This window comes from Cottoperca gobio, chromosome 13, assembly GCF_900634415.1.
Source record: "Cottoperca gobio chromosome 13, fCotGob3.1, whole genome shotgun sequence".
Classification (NCBI taxonomy): domain Eukaryota; kingdom Metazoa; phylum Chordata; class Actinopteri; order Perciformes; family Bovichtidae; genus Cottoperca; species Cottoperca gobio.
This window is the reverse complement of record NC_041367.1, coordinates 20965614-20987098: the sequence shown is the minus strand read 5'-3', so window position 1 is coordinate 20987098 and position 21485 is coordinate 20965614. Positions and strand designations below refer to the sequence as shown.

Below are 21485 nucleotides of genomic sequence, written 5' to 3'. Positions count from 1 at the left end.
TAAGGGTTGAATTTTCTTTTGTTATTGTGCAAGGGAGGATAATGAGAGCAGATGTTACAAGGGGGACTGTCAAGCTGAGGGTAATTGTAGTGTATGGGCCACAAACCTCGGCAGAAAGGCATGAGATGTTTCCAATTTCCATAAGGAATTCGAGACGTGTTCCGCTGCTTTTTTCAGCACAATAAGGGCAGACAGGGTCAAACAAGTAGTGTCAGGGGTTAGGGATGGGCAGGGTAGAGTTGTGTCAGATGAGTTGGAGATGGTTAAGGCCGCTTCCGACTACTACCGCACAAGTTTTATGGAGAGAGAGGTAGATATAGAGGGAGGGGAGGACTTTCTGGACTAACTTTCTGGTATGACTCAGTGGGTGCCTTTGGACATAGCTCAGGCTTTGGAGGCCCTGCTCACTCTTAAGGAGCTTGAGGGTGCCCTCAGGCGGAAGGTACCCGGTATCGACGGACTGCCGGTGGAGTTTTATCTCAAGCTTTGGGATATACTCGGGCCGGTAGTGTTGGAGGTATTGTCAGCAATGCTCTGCATAGGTGCTATGGGAGGGTATTTGGCCACTGGAGTTATCTCCCTTCTGTTTAAGAAGGGGGATCATACGAACTTGGAGAACTGGCGGCCATTGACCATGCTCTGTGTGGATTACAAACTTCTGGCAAAGGTTCTAGCGGATCGTCTGGGCGCAGCACTCCCACACATGGTCCAGACATGCAGATTGGCAGGGCGTTCGGTGAGATGGAATCTGCAGCTCATTCGAGACGCGGTCGCTTGGGCAGAAGACAGGCAATTGCCATTCATGGTGGTTGGCATCGACCAGGCGAAGGCGTTCGACAGGGTACACTGGGGTTTTATGTTTAGGGTACTGGACAGGTTAGGTTTTGGCTAGGGTTTTATAAGATGGTTACGGGTATTGTACACAGATGTGGGGAGCATGGTCTCAGTTAATGGTCACCTAGGGGATGTTTTCAGGTTGCACTCAGGGGTAAGACAGGGGTGTCCGCTCTCACCACTGCTCTACATCCTTTACATGGAGCCCCTGGTGGCAGCCATTCGGGCTGACCCAGGTGTGAAGGGTTTCCTGGTACCTGGTAGCGGGGGCCTACGGGTTAAGCTGTCTCAGTATGCAGATGATACTACACTAATGCTGGACAGTGACGCTTGCCTGATTCGGGCCTTGGAGATTTTCCAGAACTTTGGTCGGGTTGCTGGTGCAAAGCTTGTGCCAAGTCCTCTGTGAAGTTCTTTGGGCGGTGGAAAAAAAGGACCGATGTACCAGCGGGTCTTACGCTCTGCATTGGACCTCTGAAGGTACTAGGGGTCGGCTCTGAGTCAGCCCACAGTGCCACAGCCAATTGGACCAGGTGCTTTTTAAAACATTTATTTACAGTATATTACGTTATTATTACTATGTGCATACCTTATTAGGTGAGATCAGCTCAAAATGTTCCCAGACAGGGGAAAATCTCCTCTTTCTTGCTGGTTCCATTGCAAAAAAAAGAAGCTTGAATAGATTGCAGACAAACGCGCAATAAAGTCACAAGTCCACAAATTGTGAGGGGGATCAATTGCGGTTTGCTCCCCCTTATATTTTTAAATCGCACGCCAAACCCACGAACCAGTTCCTGAATCAGTCACATGGTACGGCAGGTTCGCGAGGCTTCGAATGTCATCACATACGTCATCAACACAAGCATCGATACGCGCTTCACAAAAATCTTCCTAGATTACTCGACACACGCTTCGAAGCCTCAACACGGAAGGACACATCACTAGTCAATATGTAATTTACATGTAACTGTTAAATAAATCTGGTGAGAGAGATTAGGTTGTTAAACGTGATGTGTTCACTTCCCTTTAAAAGAAGACTTTTAAAACATCAATTAATTCTATAATCCTCACATTGCAGAAGGTCACAGACCGATGACGCCATCAGGACCACATCATCTGCAAAGAGCAGCGATGAGATCCTCAGGCCACCGAACTACAACCCCTCTCCTCCACACAGCGCTCACCCAGGTCACAGACTGTTCTCTCTCCTGCCTTCTGGGAGAAGATACAGGAGCTTCAAATCACGGACAAACAGACTAAAAAACAGTTTCTACCCCTGGGCCGTCAGGCTGCTTAACCTCCACACCTAATGCAATAACCATAACCATCGTCACACACATTCACACTCTGATTGCACTTTTAAAAAGTATAAACTTTTTATATCAATATTTTTAACTATTTATTCCCCCCGTATGATTGCTTATGTTGTCTGTCCTACTGCCGTGTTTTTAATGTTATGTATGTCTTTTTTGCACACTAAGACAGAGTTGCACTCTGAATCTCGTTGTACTTTTGTATAATGACAATAAAAGGCTTTAACTTAACTGACTACGCCTCGATATCCTGTCCATGAAAATCACAAATAGGATTGGTGATAAAGCGCAGCCCTGGCGGAGGCCAACATTCACTGGGAACGAGTCCGACTTACTGCCAAGTATCCGGACACAACTCTCTCTTTGGGCGTAGAGGGATTGGATGGCCCTCAGGAGTGACCCCCTCACCCCATACTCCCGCAGCACCTCCCACAGTATCACCCGGGGGTCATACGCTTTTCCAAATCCACAAAACACATGTAGACTGGATGGGCGTACTCCCAGGCCCCCTCCAGGATCCTTGCGAGAGTGAAGAGTGTGTTTGTTGTTGCACGACCAGGACGGAATCCGCATTGTTCCTCTTCAATCAGAGGTTAGACTATCGGCCAAACCCTCCTTTCCAGCACCTCGGAGTAGACTTTACCAGGAAGGCTGAGAAGTGTGATACCCCTGTAGTTGGCACACACCCCGGTCTGCCACCCCCTAGGCACTGTCCCAGACTTCCACGCAATGTTGTCGAGGCGTGTCAACCAAGACAGCCCCTCAACACCCAAAGCCTTCAGCATTTCTGGACGGATCTCATCAACCCCTGCGGCTTTGCTACTGTGGAGTTGTTTGACTACCTCAGTGACCTCCAACAGGGAAATTGACGATGGTCCCCCATCAGCTTCCAGGTCTGCCTCTACCATAGAGGGTGTGTTAGTCGGATTCAGGAGTTCCTCAAAATGCTCCTGCCACCGCCCAATAACCTTCTCAGTTGAAGTCAGCAGCTGTGCACAGCTTGGATGGTTCCCTGCTTCCCACTTCCGAGGTGCCGGACGGTTTACCAGAAGCACCTTGGTGCTGACCGAAAGTCCTTCTCCATAGCTTCTCCGAACTTCTCCCACACCCGCTGCTTTGCCTCTGCCACGGCAGAATGAGCCCTTACCCCAAGTGAAGGAGTAGCTCGGGGTCTTGTTCGTGAGTGAGGGGACGATGGAGCGAGAGATTGGCCGGAGAATCGGAGCAGCGGGGGCGGTATTGCATTTGCTTTACCGCACCGTTGTGACGAAAAGAGAGCTGAGCCAGAAGGCAAAGCTCTCGATCTAGCGGTCGATCTTCGTTCCTACCCTCATCTATGGTCATGAAGGCTGGGTCATGACCGAAAGAAAGAGATTGCGGGTACAAGCGGCCAAAATGGGTTTTCTCAGATGGGTGGCTGGCGTCTCCCTTAGAGATAGGGTGAGAAGCTCAGCCATCCGTGAGAGACGGAGTAGAGCCGCTGCTCCTTTGCATTGAAAGGAGGTGGTTCGGGCATCTAGTAAGGATGCCACCTGAGCGCCTCCCTAGGGAGGTGTTCCAGACCCCGGGGAAGACCCAGGACTCGGTGGAGAGATTATATCTCCTCACTGGCATGGGAACGCCTCGGGATCCCCCAGTCGGAGCTGGCGGATGTGGCCTGGAGAAGGGAAGTTTGGGGTTCCTTACTGGAGCTGCTGCCCCTGCGACTCGACCCCAGATAAGCGGTAGACGATGGATGGATGGATCCTCACATTGATGGATAGATTGAATCTGTTGTCAGGTTTCATTGCTATATTTCTGCTTATTCCCCAAGAGTGAAAATCCTGAAGGCACAATTTTCTTTAATGTGGTTTAACAGCCAGAGAAACATTGTATATGTGTACAAATACATTCCAGTTATTTCAATGATGTTTTCTTTCTGAGAACATGGAGAAATATACAGCGTATATACAATCAATTTATTAAGTACACCTAGCTAAATCTAATGCAGTTCACTAAAGAGTGTATGACTTTATGGCATACTATATAATGACTTTTTAAAATATTTATTTTATGACATACTATACGCTGATATTTTCATGGCATATTATACAATGGCATTTTCTATGACATTTATAACATACTGTAATATTACTTTTTGCATGACATTTTTATGGCATATACACTATATATTTTTGAATGTTTCATGATGTACTATCAATTTTGAAAACTATTTATTTTATTACATACTATGACTTTAAAATATTGTTCATGCCAGTTTTTATGATTATATGACATGTGATATATGCTACACTTTGACTTTGCTTGAGATTTATATGCCCTTTTAAAAATAAACTTTCAAATGGCTGGTCACAAGCTCCACACATCTTTATCTATCATTTGAATAAATGTTTGTTCTTAGATTATTTGCCAAAAGTAGAAATGCTCGTGGCCATGATCAGTTAGAGAAATAAACACTATTTTGATTGTCTTTGTTGATCTTCCTGCAAAGATGAAGACCACGGGTTATTTACTTTGGTGTCAAGGTGGCAGAGAAGGAACGCATTTTATTTAAGATCCAAACCAACACAAATGAGCTTGATAATCAAGCAAACACATACAGCTGATGGAGTACGCCCTAATGACCCATTTGGAACAATGGTCACTGATGAACACCACCTGATGTCAAGGTGGTACAAATGAAGGTATGCAGGTGTTTTCTTTACCTTCTTACTCTTTATTCCTACCCCAATACACAGCATGTACTCACTACTCAAGACCACTGAAAATGAGGTCCAGCTTATCTCTAAACAGAGGATAAAGTTGTTTCACTAAACATAAATGGACCAAATCAAGAAGAATATTCCCCCTTAGTGAAGACATTTTAAAGAGACCTGCTTTTCTTCCAAGAAACCCATTGAAGAAAAAGGAGCATGACAATTTAGGTAAAATGACTAAGGGACTAATTTATTACAGTTCATATGGATACACAAAGAGGGGAGTAGCTATTATTATACAACCACACAGCTTTTATATTGTTGATAAAGAGGATTATTTTAGTAATTGGGAAAATAGTCAATCAGTTTCTTTTTTTTAAATATACTACCCACCATATCAGAAATAATTGAACTGTTAATGACAAAATCCAAAGGAATTACTGTAATGTGAGGAGACCTGAATTTTACAGTAAATCCCAGATTGGACTCCTTGAATAATAAAGTAGAAAGCATCATCGAATTCAAGAGGAGCAATCTCAGATCTTGGATTAGTAGAGACATGTCGTAGTATGAATTCACTTTTATTTTATTTATATAGTACCATTCAGCAACACTAACACCAAAACACAAAATGAATTATTTTTTAAAATGAGACAGCTGCTAGTTATTAGTAATATTAAAATGTTTAAAGTTATCCACAGTCAGCAAGTCTAATATTTAAAGGCAGTGTATGCTAAACCTAATCAAAAAAGCATATACATATTATTTAGGTGGATTCTCAATTTATAACAGAGTAACTATTTTTTTTTTTCAAAAAAGACGCAGTTAGTTGAAACATGCATGATATGAATAAGGGTTTTTTCAGATCGTGCCACAGTGACTATAAATATTCATATTAATTTAAGGAACGAGAAAGAAGTATGGATGCTAAACAACTCACTTTTGCAAGATAAAATGTTTGTCGACAGTGTATAACAGTGATTCATGAAGGAAGTTAAAGATGCTACAGAATGCTAAATCAAAATAACAACTTCAGTAATAGCAATGAATAGATTAAAGGACATTGTGCCAGATATATGATCAATGCGGCTTCACTTCCCAAAATAAGGACTTATTTTAATGTGTTAATATAAAAGATACATTGACAGTATATGCAGCTGTGATCATTTATTTAACATCCCCAGTTCAATATTTATCAAACTTAATGGTAAGAAACAGCAAGCACCCAATTTAGAAAGCACATAACATTTGAATTCAAATGGGGTTTATAGAAAATGTAATATTTGATATTGATACTTACTGGAGACATATAAACCCTGTATATAGAAAATTACCAAGTTTTGGAACTTAATTGAGACAATAGCTCAATGGATTGAAAGCAGTACCAAAATCATTACGGAGTAGAAAGCATATAAATGATTCTTCCACAATTCCTCTTCTCATTTCAAACCTTACCAATACCCATAAATGACATAAATTTGAAAGATTAGCAACTAAATTCAGTATAAGGAACAATAAGTTCTTTAAATATTGACAAATAAGGAGCTGTCATGAAACGGCACATCTATCAAAACCCTCAAACTACAATTCATCCAAAACCCGGCTTCCCATCTGCTCACTCATTCCCACTCTAGAGGTCACCAGACCTTCAACCCCTCCTACCTTACTGACCTCCTGCACCGACATACTACCACCTGTAACCTCCTCACACCTCACACCCAGTCCAGTGTGAGCAGCTCCTTCATGAGTCACATTTTGGGAGGTAAGAGTCTGTCAACAGCTGGTTTGAGTATTCTATATTTTGTCACTATGAACAAACTACACGGTATAAAAAGAGTACAAGTGGCTTTGAGACTTACCACGTCTTGATGCTCTGCTCCAAATAACTAAACAGTTAAGCTTGTTTTACATTCAGTGCTGAGAATCAGTTTAAAATGTTCAGAAACATTCGACAGAACAAAGGAACAACACTTTGAGAAGGATGGCAGAATAAACTCAACATTTAATTGTTTTTTTTATTTTCTTAGAACAAAACAATTACCTGCATATCAGACACAGAACTGAATAGGTAGCAATTAAAATAACAAAAAGGAAAAAGTGAATAATAAAAGTTCCAAAAGACAACTCTTTTACAAAACCATGTTATCCACTGCCACTGAACCTCCTGAGCATAAAACCAATTATTTCAAATACGCTTTCTCAAATGTCAGGTTACTGTATAAGCATAATACAAAAAGTAAAAAGGACAACTTAATAGTGAAGACACACGTACTGATACTCTATCAACCACATCTGGGGCATAAATATCAACTTTTAAATGCCTGTTAGCATTCGTTAGATCTGCTTAATATACCAAATATGAGTTTACACTTTAGGGATCAATTACATTGTGAAAATATATTTCACAGTATTTAAAGTGTTTTTGAAAATCAAATATCTCTATGCGAGTTGTAAGCAGTCATGGTCTAAGTACATGTGAACACGGGAATGGTGGACCAATCTTCGCTTTACTGGCTACATGACGCTCAGTTGGCGTGCTGCACAGTGGAGAAGCACAGTTTGAGGGTGTAAGGGTAAGGACCAGCTGGAAAGAGAGAAAGAAAAAGACCAAAAATTAGATGGCAAGAAACATGACCCGTGAGATGAATCAGTCTTCCTCTGGGAAACTTAATTCAACTGATTAATCAATCGTGTTTACATCCCAGTACAAACCTGTTTTTCGGGTTGAGACAACTGTCATAACTGCAAGTAAAAACAAATACTGTTGTGAGCGGTTTCATGTAGGAACTATTTTCTTTCTACCAAACTACATCCACCAATCGTATCAAATCAAATTTATTTATATAACCCAATATCACAAATTACACATTAGTCTCAGTGTGCTTTACAGACTGTACAGAATACAACACCCTCTGTCCTTAGACCCTCGCATCGCACAAGGAAAAACTTCCTAAAAGAAACCCCATAAATTAAAGGGGGGAAAATGGAAGAAACCTCAGGGAGAGCAACTGAGGAGGGATCCCTCCCCCAGGACAGACAGACGTGCAATAGATGACGTGTGTACAGGATATCCCCGTGCAGAAGGAAGCGTGCATCTACTCATGGACGAGAGGTTTGTGACAGAGCGAGATGTGAACATTAATGCTGAGCTGTTGCTAGCTAAGGTGAGAGAGCCTCTCGTCCATTATTAGACGCACGCGTCCTTCTGCTCTGTGATACGTTTGGCGAGTGTAGTTCAGTAATAACAAAGTAGTTCCTAAACGAAGCAAGGTCTGAGGATTATCTTTAGTAACAGTCATGAATTCAGGAAAGAGACATTACTGTTTTTCAAATGTATATTTTTGGACATTATATTGGAGAAGGCTGATATCTCCAACTACACTTTATTCATTTAAGTTACTTTGTAGATTGAGATTACCAACAAAAAATATAACCAACAAATAAATGATGGTTTGGCACTACACATTACACCTTTATGTACAAGATCTGACTACTTCTTCCAACACAGGCGTTAGGCCACTGCATTGGCAGATGGGGTGCAGATGCAGGCCCCAGCAAAACAAAAGTTTAACCTTGCTTTTCAATACTGTTCAATAGTAAAATCTTGTTTTAACATTTCAGGGTCTTTCCCATACCTGCGTTTTTCATCTGGTAGTGGTTCATCATGGCCAGGGCCTCCATGGCATCATTGATGGACTCCCACTCCAGCAGCCCTGAAGCACTGCGGTCACTGGGAGCTGCACCACCTGGTGGTTAGAGGGTCAACATTACATCACAGATACAGGAACATTTCTACGTGCAGCGCAAAGTCCCTCGAACTTTGGCTGCTAATTTGTTTATGTTTTTTTATTTCAATTGGAGGGCTTCCAGACCCGTCTTTATGTACATGGAGTTAAAAACAGAATGCAAGCAGCTTACTCTTTCCTGTGAACATTTTGACGTTGACGGGGTTCTTCACACCAATCTCCTCACAAATCTGTAAGAGCACAACGTTTATTAGGGAATTACATGTATAACAGCCATTTAAATGCTTTTATTCTGACAATGAAAGCTTGCAACAGTTTTTATTTATTTAAATACTTTCATTGGCCATACACATATTCCAGTTCAACAAAATGCAATCGGAAATATTACCCGTTTAAAAAGCAAGAAAATGCAGGTGATGGTGTGTCAATGTAAAGTGAAATTAGTTCAACTTCTCCTGGGACAAGCCATGCACATCCTTCACTCCTCCAAAAACATGCAAACATTGTTTCTACAGACCTGAGTGAAAATCTCTGGCGTGACGTCTGGCTGGGCGTTAAAGAAGTGCAACACGTTGCTCGGGTGTTGGATGCGGTTTTTGGCCGCCTGTTCCGGCGAGGTGAACCGGTTGTTCCTGGAGCCGTGGAAGTCCTTGAAACTGCTCGAGCCATCCTCCAGCTCATAGCACTGACCAGGTACGATGGCTTGCTGCTTGGACACACTGCAGGGAGGGAGGGATTTTAAAATAGCATTTTTAAAGTACAACGGACACCAGGAGAGGCCGGAGCATTGACATTTCTGATGCTGGTTTGGAACTGGACGGGATGAACTCACCACACATTCAGTCTCTGTCCAAAGAGGAAGTTGTTGTTGAGGTGAGTGATTGCACGGTCCACTGCATAGCAGTCTCCCATTTCCACCATGGCAGCCCCAGGCTTACTCTTCATGAACTTCACCTGTAGACGGTGACAGAAGAGAGGATTAGTCTGTGCGCTCGTACCTTATTAAGAACATGCTTGGCTTTTTAATGTTTCGAACATTTTATACATCTTGGCAAGGTTGAGAGTCCCCCGCCCCAAATTTAGGAAGTTCAACCTCCGCTCCTATAATAAGACACTCACACCCCATAGAAATCACACATTTTGATTGTTCTGGATTAAAGTATAAAATCATGCATCCATTAGGGTTTCAATCTAGAGCCCTGGCTTCAAAATAGTAGGTTTTACTACTTTCCATCAGATTGAGCCATTTAGGGATGAGTCATGATTTTATCATGATATACATTTTTAAAATCAGGAAGTTAAGACGTGTCTAAACGTGTCTGTGGGCGACTCGAGTTGAGCACTGAGCTAATTGAGCGGAGGGAAAGAATAGATCTGTGAGTGAGGAGGGAAATCATCACCGCTCCACTCCGCTCAAATGCCCTAGCGCCTGGAAGTAACACATTACAAATTACCACCAAAGAATGCTCGAATAGTTCACGGTGACTATCGAGTACTATTTTTGACTGAGCTGCCCATCGTTCTGTATTGTGTTTGACGCAATGCATCCACATTTTATTTAGCTAATCATAGACATATCCCAGAACAAATTACAGCAACTTTAACACACAAGGGTTAAGAGATATTAAAGATTCATTTGGATTTGATGGCTTGGGGAAAGTGTGTGTGGTCATGGATGGTTACTCAAATACAATGTTAAAGTTACGCAGCAAAGCGTTTCAGCTGATAATCACTTGTTTAGTCTAAATGTAAAACATTAACAATCCTTGCCGTACTGATAACAGCCTGTTTTTTTAAATGCCTGAGATTAAGTGAGAAATAAATATTAATGAATGAATATTTTAAGAGCAGCTATTTAAAGACACATGACAACTGTTGCTCACAGCAAAAAATAGATGAGATTTAAATGAGGGATTTGACATAAAAATAAAAACCTAGTAAGGAATTACAAAGTGTTATTTCCTTACATCTCCTGGTGCAACGACCTGGAATTAAAACAAATATTAGATTCTTCTCCACAATGTACACTTCCATCTTTCTGTACATAGCAAATTGATGGGGGTGTGTTTTGCATCAAGTAATTGTAGGCGGGCCGTCTGTATATAGCTCGTTTCTCAGATTAAAAGGCTGCAGTAAAATTGGCACGCTAAAATAGACACATCTGTCAAATACTGACCCGCTCTACATTGCCATAGAGACAAAAGATGTTGAAGACACGGTCGGCGTTCATCTTCACAGGCTCCAATCCGTACAACATGACAACCGGAGACTCAGCGTGGCCACCATACTCGCCAGGAGGAGGGGGAGGAGGTCCGTAGCCTGGCCCGAAGTTTCTCCCTCCACGCCCTCTCATTGGTGGACCCATGCGACGACCCTCGTAGGGTGGGGACCCGTAGCTCTCGTCGTAACCATGGTAGCCACCTCCTGCATGAGGCAAGCAAATGAGAACAGAAAATAAACTACAAACCAAAGAAGGTGCGGTCAACTCAAGAGAACTATCTTACTAGAAATCTTTGCTACTTGGAGAAAAAGATTTGTTCCCAACATGAATATGTCATCACAGCATCACTTAACGGCGTTGATGCATTTATAAATCTGATATTAAAAATGCACCCGTCTACGCAGAACGTATTTCAGGTAATGAACGGTGGTAGTCATTTTAAAACTTTCAGAGTATAGAAGAGAAACTCAGAGTTTTTGATACGCATGTATCTCGAGAGCCTTACCGTACTCTGGAGGGTGGTCGCCCAGCAAAGCCGGCTGTCTCTGCCGCTTGTTGGGGTTGGCATTTACGTCATCTACGAGAACAGAAACACAAGATGAGAAAAATAAAATGTGACCTCCAATCTCTACATTACAATGGGATGCCTGAGTACTTAGTTTCCCAATCTAATCTCATTAGAGTATTGCAATACTGAAAATGTCTATTCATACGATGGCGTGTAATTTAAACAAAATATCATTTTGCAGTTAAAATTTGCTGGAGATTATCGAGTTGTGCCTTTTGTGAGCATGTTTTTGGATTTGTGTGTAAAGTTATGAGACTATGAATTATGCCTTCATAAAATGTCTAGACAATTGAGAGAAACCCTAAGATATGGTATCAAGAAAACATTCACGGCAATAGCTGCCTTCGCACACCATGAAGTAGATAAATAATATTTATTTTAGGTAACTAAAATTCTCTTACTTTCATAAATTTCAAGATTGAGTCATTGACTCATCTTGCCACCAGTACATATACACATACGTACATATATAACCCCCACATTATCCTCCTGACAGGCTACGACAGTCAAACCAAAGCAGCTGAAATGATCTTAGTGATTGACCTGGGTCTCTATTAAAACGAGTTGAGGGAAATGTGAGGGGGGGCAGTAAGAGATGGCAAGGCTGATATAAGTTCTATGGAAATGACCTTAAAACAGTTATTAAATAGTACATTTTAAGCATATAAAGTGGAACAGGGGGAAATTGCAAACATGGAGGTACATCGATGTCAGAACAGCAGACAGTCTTCACATCTTTCGTCGCAGACTGAACTCACCTGTTTCGACTGCACCTCGGCCAATGAAGAAAAAAGAAAAGAAAAAAAAACTGTTCTTTGTATGTTGCACTTACATTGGTTTGGCTTATTTGTAGCCAATAGTTGAATTTGTATTATATTCTGTATGTTGCACTTAAATTATTTCACCTATTTGAAGCTAATGTACTTGCAAGATTCTTGTTTTGAGTTGTATCATCATGATTGTTTACACTTTTTGTAAGTCGCTTTGGACAAAAGCGTCAGCTAAATTAACTAATGTAAATAATAATAATAATAATAATAATAATAATTTAAGGATATCAAACAAAAGTCAATCTGGATAAGTATCACAAATGTCTAAAATTTAAGGAATAAAGTTTGTACGCTCACACACCTGAATTGCTCCCATTGCCATCTGCGTCACCATCTGTACGGGTACACAATAATCACACCATCAGAATGGAAGCTGGGTTCATCCAAAAGGTAAAAAAATTCCAGGCAAATGTGAAATCACCCCAGTTAAATGTTGACAGTGCAGTAAAACCACTCATGACAAAGCTGTATGTTTTCATTTGGGAAGGATTTCAGGATAAAACAAATTGTTTCTGAAATGCAGAACAGGGGTCTTCCGAAATTTGGCAACTAAAATAAAATGCAGCTTGTAAATGTTGTACACCAGCAGTCACTGTGGCTGGTGGGTGAAAAGCTCTCCTTGCTTTGTAATTAACAGTGTTGGTCATGGGTCAAGCACAATTAATATTAGGCTCACACCCGGTCTCCAGATTAAACACACAAGTTAATTCCAAAAGAAAGTCCAAGGAAGCACGTAAAGATGAGATTCTTGGGACAAGACATAGTGAACAGACATACAGTGGGTTTGAGTAACATTAGAAACGCGGGCTCCGACAGAATCTCAACCAACACCCTTTTCCCAGAAAGAGAAAGATTAAGCCTGTATGAGGGGAAAAAATGGAGTCATGTCAGCCTTGTGTGGCGATGTTGGGTGCTGGGCTTTGGGGTCATGTGGTGCTGTGCAGTGATGTTCCCTGAGGAGGGTCTCGATTTACTTACTGCATGCTTACAAACAGTGGGGAGGAAGATATTTGCTGCAGTAGTTCCACCACTCTCCACTCAATTCATTTCATCCAATACTCTTATCCATTTCCTCTTTTGGGGAAACAACTCTCGACCTCAGGATCGGTTCCTGGTTTTATCAAGTTGAAACGCCCATTGGTGGGTTGGTTGGCCGTTTCCATCCTTTTTGTTCCTTTTTGGAATAGTCCACTTAGCGCCCACTGGTAGGCCTTGAGGCTGCCATAGAGCACATTTCAGTTGGGAAGCTGGCTCCTCTTAGCCGCAAATTGCCAAACCTGCATCACATGGAAGGCGTTACACAGGGTCGAGAGACTTTAAAATAATCAAGAAAAAAAACTGCACTCAAAAAAAAAAAAGGGATAGCTTAACAGGGATGCATGTAGTAAGAAAATCAGAAGGAGGAAAAGATGAAGAGATGAGTAGAAAGAGCGAGAGAGAAAAGCTGAATTCCATGTGGGAGGAAACACATAAAACCAAAAGTGGGCCTGAGTGTGCTTGATTGTGTTGTCAGCAGTGTCTTCATCAGTTGTCTTGTGTTGACTTCAGTGGGGGTGTGAGTCATCTATTGGATCAGTTGGTACGGCATCAGCGAGTGTGCTGCTTGAATGTTTTGTTTTCGTAGCAACAAGCATGAAGAGCAACGCAGCCCAAAACAGTACAGGAAGGGCCGAGGCTTTTACAAATTTGATCTTGGTCGACTGCTTAGTATCAGTATGCATCAGCTGTTGTACTGAGATGTCTGTGTCTTCTCTGGTATCAGTCTCCGTTTGGTGTAGACAGTGGAAGTGGGGGTGTTGTAGATGCAAGCTTTGGCCTGCTTCAATGTGTCATTCGCCTGTGTCTCAAAATGGGTAAGAAAGGCAGAAGGGACCAAGTGTAGCTCAGTACCCAAAACTCCCCACCCTCTAGAAGTGTGCGTTGTCTTCGTGGTTCTTGTGCTGGAATGCGGAGATGAGGAATGAGTGGTAAATCAGTCCTACATCGGCATGTTGAATGGGTGGTGTCTTGGAGTTTATCCCCTTGTATCTCAGGGGACATTTGGCCCCCTGTATGATAGTGGTTGTGTCCTCACTGAAGAAGTGGATACTTGAGGTGGTGGTTGCAGAGTGGTGATGTTGTCAGCATGTATCTGCCTCTCCCTCCTGTGCGTGTTTTTTGGACTTGTTGAGATCACCGATTTATCAGGAGGAGATAAGAGTTACATGATGTCGCAGATAGCCTGTTTACTGATGCTGGTCCTTGCCTCTGTTCTCACTTCGCAGACAAATCGCACTTCAAAAACAGAACGTCAGCCTGAGTTCGACTGGTCTTTTGTCAGGACCACTTTGTTTTATATCAAACCCATTTTGTCTTTCTGTGTGGGACTCTGACCATACGTGCTAGACTTCAGTATGCTGTTGGTCAAGTTAAAAACAACTAAATGGGAAAATTTATGGTTGAAGTTAGATGACAGTGGAAAAGACCAGGATCAGTCTTGGTGGCAAGGAAACTTGTTTCCGGTGAATGCCATTAAAGTCAGAGTTGAAATACATGTTGCCTGAACTGTGAAAAAAACGGTAATGGTGCTTTCTTTTTTAACTTTAAGTTAATGAAACATTTAGAGGTGTGGTAAGGAAGGCAGGATCAACAAATGCTGGCCAAAACAGGGAAGTGTCTTTATGAGGTAATAAAAATACAGCATAACTTGGCAGCCAGTCAGACAACAGCAGTTCTGTCAAAGGATTGTTCTCATCTCATGTTAACTACAGAACACCTGACACTACTAATAACAATGTAATCAAGTATCACAAATCCTGATTCGATCGAGGAATATTTGACATCTTCCTTCTACTACAACTGATAAAAAAACCAACATATTTGATACTTAAAAAAGCTTTAAAATTGGGACTGAAGTTTATCATCAGTCACCTCCGTTCACACCCCAAGACAACCAACCAGTTCAATTAACACACAAGTTTTTTTTTAAATTTAAATCATCCCACTGGCTCTTTTCAAACTTTGAATACATTTAGTGACGTCTGATGCCGAGTGCTTTTGTTATGTCTGGTTAGGTAGGAAGTCAACCTAGGAGAAACACTAGCAATGCATTATTACCAGCAGTGAACTTCCTAGGTGCTACTAAGTCAATGTCAACCAAATATGAAGGAAACGTTTTATTATTATTAGGCAGAAATAATTACAGCTCACGTGCTGAAACTGGACACAGTCTCACAAAACACAGCTGTGGCAACTGAGTTTTATTAGTTTCAAATACCCAGTAAATGTAGTGAACCAGAACAACTACATACTACAAATATAGAGAAGAGCGTTTACAGAACTCACGCAAACACTCCCTGTGTCTAATTGTAAATCTTGAAAAATACAGTTGATGTTCTTTCTACACGTGTGTTCCTGCCATTCCTGCCACACATAAATACATTTAGCTGGACCTGTGGGTATTTGTTTCACATTTCTGATCTCATACTAAAAGGATCGATGCCCACTAATTTTTCACAGAAGCTTTTTGTGGCTGGATTGTTATGAGTTCTACAACATAAATATATAATATAAAGTGCCCCTGATTTCCCCCAACTTTTCACTGCATGAACCCTGACCATAGTGTGTATTGAGAAGTTAGAATAAGACCCAAAGCAACACTTCAGTCATAATGCCACATCAGTGGTTTCCAAAACTACACGTAAATTGAACACAATTTAAATCCATGAAGCAGCATTATGAATGAAGGGTGCTGCTGAAACTCCCTCAGTGGCAGCAAGAACGCTACAAAGCATGTGGCGCTCAGCAAATACTTGGGAATATGTTTGGGTGTTTGAGGTTTTACCTGGGCCTCCCAGGTTGGGGTTTGTGTAGTCCCAGGTGTCTTGGTCATTCTTGAACACATTCAGACGAGTGGGCTGAGGAAACACATATTTTATATGAATACATGCATGAAAATACACAAACTACAGCTATTCATACATTCAGATAGTAATGCACACAAGATGTCAGGCTACATCCAGTGCAGATTAAAAACGGCTGAAGTTCTACACTACACAAACCCTTTCAGACGGGCCCATTTTATGGTCTATAGAGAAAATATTTTACATGAAAATACTGTGTTTGGAAATTATAAGCTGCAATTATTACATTGTTGTAAAACTTGTGTTATGTAGTTGTCATGAGAAAGAGTGGAAACAGGTCTGCATTACATTGCGCAGGTGTTCATGTTGTGTTTTGCAGCCGTACCTTCGCATACTCGATCTTCAGCGTGCAGCAGCCAGAGTAGATATCTGCTCCGTTGAGTGAGGCCTTGGCCCGCTGGGCACTTTGCACAGAGTCAAATGTAATGACGGAGTTAAGGACAAGACAGGGAGGTACAAGTTCATCTTTCTGATGGGAATGATAATGCAGATTACCAGAAACCACAAAATAATAATACCTGCACACTAGGTACGTGCCCTTTGGATCATATACATCCGCGATTGAAGGAAGGGATAACCGGCGAGTGTTTGTTTTTCTACACCGATACGAAGTCAACTTTAACTTACTTTCAGAATTAAAATGTAATAAAAATTCATCTCTAGAATCTGCACCCTGCTGTGCAATTAGAGAGGTTTCAGGGAGAGCGGCATGTCTGCCCACTGAGTCCTGTCAAGCAGCACAAGTTAATTTTAGATCCTTAAAAATTACAAACCAATCTCGTTTAGACACCCGCATCTCCGTTCACCATGACTACTCAAGAGTAGTTAAAGTTATGGGTTGTGATAAGAGATAAGACAAGCACAGACTTTTAAAAACAAAAAGGGAGATTTTGTTTGAATAGAGAGAAATTGATATTAGATTTCTTTTTAAACTATTTTAAATAAAATGTTAACTACTTTAATGTTTATTTATGCAGAACATGATTATTTCTAAGCTCAGCCATCACAAGATTTGGACGATGTGAAAATAGAAACGATCGCCCAATTTCCCAGCACACACCGTTCCTCTTGAATTCTATAGCAATACGACGAAGTTTTGACCACTGCATTGGGTAATCTTAACTGAGGAAGACATATATACACATGCATAAGTCCATTGGTGATCGACAATACCTTTGACGGACAGGGTTTTATCATTTGCCTTATTGAAATACGCCTACATATTTAAGAACGGGTTTGTCGTTTCACCCGACATAACACACTCAACAAGTTTCTGTTGTAAAACTACACAAACCACTTTTCTGTTCATTCATGTTAAAACTTGCAGGAAATCCAGCAGTCCATGTTATTTTTGTAATGTTGTGGCAAAACATCAGCTCTCCGGCAGAATGCACCACGGTAAAAGGATATTCAACCATCGCCTGGACGCCGTTCTTCCTGAAGATGACGATTCTCTGGACAGGCCCACAGTTGTTGCAGATGGTGTAGAGGACATCCTGTGAAAATGTACCATGTTAATAAACTACATACATACTACACACAAATCTGATCTTGGTTTAACATGCACTGTAACAGAGCTATAAAGAAGGTGTTGACATTTAGTTTGCTGGGAATTAGCAAACGCGTGCTAATTTGAATTTTCTTCTGACCATTGGAACCCTGGTTAATGTCAAGATAAGGGCAGGGGTGCTGCTGTGGTCAACGTGCCTTAAAAGCCACTCAGCTGCAAAGATAACCGATGCACAAACGGATTAAATCCCAGTCATCATTCATTGGTAGCTGCAGTGTATATGCATAACAGGCATCTCAGTCCCCAGTTCACACGTCAAGGAGAGTTAGTGGGCACGATGTTGCCTGCATTGTCGTTGACACATGCAGCCATTAACCCACCAAGTCTCCCCTGCATCAATTAGTTTAGCTGTGCATCTGCCTGGCATAATGTTCCTCTGTCATGGTTTCCGCCCATGTATTGCAAGCCCGGCGGCCGTAGCGGTACAATGTGTGTACAGTTTATTTGCCATTGAATAAATGCTACAACTGCAAGACCCAAGCCAGATTCCCGTGGAGGGAACAGCTGTTCTTCGTGAATTAAAAAAAACCTATTGTCACAAAATGAGATGAAGCGCTACAATTCTAGTATAGAGACAAACAGTAGCCCAAGTCTTTGCCGTTACCGTGGTGATGGGGTAGATGGGGTTCATGATGGTGAGCAGAAGAACATTGTTAACACTTCTCGAGTCATCAGAGTCTCCCGGCCTGGAGATCTTCTGGCTGGTGGAGTAGTTGATAAAGGCCGGGTGGCCGGCGATGTAAACTTGGTTGTCTGCAGCATAGGTTACGGCCGTGGATGATCCGTTCATGTCTTCGTACTCGACCAGTGCCTGGCGCTTCTTAGGCATCACCACCACATAGCTAAAAACAAAAGCAATAAAAAGATTATTAAAAAAAAGGGGGGGGGGTTAGATGAAAAGCCCAATGCTGTGAAATCAAATGGTCAAACTTTAACTTGAAATGTCTATATCGTGTAACAACATTTTTACATGTTGCTTACTAACTTAAGCTGCCTTCACATGATAACAGCGAACCATGAAACTGACATTGTGTTAAAACAAACAAATTATGCCTCTTCTCTGGCTCTACCTGATTGCTCCAAATTCTTGCAAGGCCTCAACAAGGTCAGCCTCTGTAACACCATCGACCAGCCCCCGGACGTGCACCACCACAGACGGAAGGGTCTTGTGTGGATCTTCGTATCCCTATGGCGAAGAACGGCAGAAAATTAGCACACGTGTTGAGTGGGGAAATTCTCTTGTCTTATCTAGTGTAAACACGTGTGGGAACCTCCTCTGTTGCAATGCTTAACCTCTATAATTTATTATTTTTGTTATTAGTTATAGTCACAAAAATGACAGTGAAGCAGTGACGGAATGTAATCAAGTACATTTACTCAAGTTATCTACACGCTTGAGGTAGCATACTTGTTCTTTACTTGAGTATTTCCATTGTATGCACTTCATACTTCTACTCCACTGTATCTCAGTGGCAACAACTTTAGTTACTTTTCAGACTAAATTAATCTTTTTACCTATCTGTCCGGTCCATTCATTACAACTTTGGTGAATTAGAATGTTTCTGATAAACTGAGCGGAGTTAAAATGACACTAAACATCATCATCAGTAAAATGCAACATACAGATATATTGCAGCAATAATATTAATTCAAAACATCATATATAATAATATACACTGATATGTATATATTTTCGGCAGAATGAGTCATTTGACTTTAAGTACATTTTGATGTTGATACTCGCATAAACTAAATACAATGTAAATACGTAGAGAAGAAATCCAATATGGCGGCACTTTTCTAGGTTTGCCACCCCAGCATGCATTGCGGATCCACCGGAAGCCCCAAACTCCGATTCCGTCTCTAAAATGTATCTAAATTCTTCTTCCACCACTGAGTGGATGCAACACATCCTTTGCACAAGTAACTGATCCCAGAAACGAACAATAGATACAATTTTCTTATAATTTGTTCTGTATTTGTCTTAAAACATGCTAATTAAGCTTAGGTTGCAGTTGGGGGAAGGGGCAGTTAACTTAATTGGCGTGTGTTGTTTTAATGTTTAATTGAATACGCTTTTCCTCAACTGTAAAGACATATTGTTTGGATACTCAAGATGCACGTGTAATCATACTTTGAATAAACCCGCATGTTCAAGAACACTTGTGTCTGCACCGATGCTGCCTAGTTTGATTACAATGTGTAGCTAGCTCGCAGTTAGCACATTGCTAACCATTACCGGTACTAGAACAAAGCCGTGCAAGGCCCGCTCGGGTGAAACCGCCCTCCAATGATCCTATTCAGACAGCACAGGTTGGGTTTCATGATGTTTCCTTGTGTGCCTCACACTTGAAATATATATGACAAAACAGATTTTGTATTTTTAAACGTGTATGCACGACAACCCTTCACTAAGAGATTTAAATTTACCCGAGAGGCGTCGTGACACATTTCTTTCCAAACGCGCATTTGAATGAATCAAATTGAACCACGAACACTGTAACAGAGTCGTACGTGTTCGTTATGCAACTTGAACTAATATTCCACTGCAGCTCACACACACAACACAACTCACCGTGGCCATTCCGTCGGTTTTCTGTCGTTTCGTTGCCCTGCCGTCTTCGCTGTAGTAACGGCTCGCTGCAGTAGCCATGTTGTCCCGGTTAAAAAGGATGGTGGTAGTGACGACGAACTGAAATGGACGGAAAAGTCAAGAAAATCGAGGCTCGTGTATCCACGCCCATTACAGGAGCACCGCGGGTTATGATAGGCTCTGGCAGCTGTCGATCTAGATGTGACTTGACTAATACCCAATAGGAAAACAGGAAGTGTCAACAGGCTCAAGTAGTTATCCCACATTGTATACGGGAGCATCTGAAACAATATCAGAGACGTTTTACAAAGTTAGTTATAGAGCATCTTTGGCCGTATACATTTATAAATTTATATAAATATATATATATATATAATATATAAAGTGATATATAGAATATAATGATATATATAAATTAGATAGAATAAAAATCTAATCTACTTATATAAAATATATATATATAGAGAAATATAAAATATCCTCTCTTCTCCGTCCTTTTCTTCTTCTCCATCTCTCTCTCTCTCCTCTCTCATCTTTTCCTCAGGAGAAAAGATTTCTCCTCTCTCTTCTCTCTCTCCTGTTCCCCATCTATCATCCCTTCTCCTCTCCCTCGAGACAGACAGGAGATATCTTCTCCTATCTCCTCGAGATCTCTTTCTCTCTCCTCTATCAGGAGTTTCGCTTTTTTTTTTTAGATGATCTTGAGGACAGGGAGAAAGAGAGAGAGAGAGAGAGAGACAGGGAGAAAGGAGAGAGGAGAGAGAGACACGGGGAGAAAGAGAGAGAGAGAGAGAGAGAGAGACAGGGAGAAAGAGAGAGAGACAGGGAGAAAGAGAGAGAGAGAGAGAGAGAGACACAGGGAGAAAGAGAGAGAGAGAGAGACAGGGAGAAAGAGAGAGAGAGACAGGGAGAAAGAGAGAGAGAGAGACAGGGAGAAAGAGAGAGAGAGAGACACAGGGAGAAAGAAGAGAGGGAAAAAGAGAGAGAAAGAGAGAGAAAGAGAGAGAGAGAGAGAAAGAGAGAAAGAAAGAGAGAGAAAGAGAGAGACAGAGAGAGAGACAGAGACAGAGAGAGACAGAGAGAGACAGAGACGAGGAGAGACAGAGAGACAGAGAGAGAGAGAGAGAGAGACAGAGAGAGACAGAGAGAGAGAGAGAGAGAGAGAGAGAGACAGAGAGAGAGAGAGGAGAGAGAGACAGAGAGAGAGAGACG

At 41.6% G+C, this 21485-nt stretch overlaps 1 protein-coding gene across 4 annotated transcripts; it reads right to left on the bottom strand.

Annotated features, from left to right (window-relative positions):
• Positions 1-6825: 6825 nt before the first annotated feature.
• Positions 6826-20407, bottom strand: LOC115017609 (heterogeneous nuclear ribonucleoprotein L-like). 4 transcript variants are annotated; one of them, XM_029446232.1, is made up of 16 exons: positions 20256-20407; positions 18751-18866; positions 18285-18522; positions 17521-17606; positions 16436-16532; positions 16032-16104; positions 12510-12542; positions 12137-12145; positions 11316-11387; positions 10766-11013; positions 9422-9543; positions 9107-9308; positions 8762-8819; positions 8479-8589; positions 7556-7585; positions 6826-7427 (listed from the first exon to the last, which is right to left on the bottom strand). In XM_029446232.1, the coding sequence occupies exons 1-16, from the start codon at positions 20331-20333 to the stop codon at positions 7369-7371; spliced, it is 1632 nt and encodes a 543-aa protein (XP_029302092.1). In that variant the 5' UTR covers positions 20334-20407; the 3' UTR covers positions 6826-7368. The 4 variants fall into 4 exon arrangements, with proteins under 4 accessions (XP_029302092.1, XP_029302094.1, XP_029302093.1 ...); XM_029446234.1 differs by lacking the exon at positions 7556-7585; XM_029446233.1 differs by lacking the exon at positions 12137-12145.
• Between the last annotated feature and the right edge of the window lie 1078 nt (positions 20408-21485).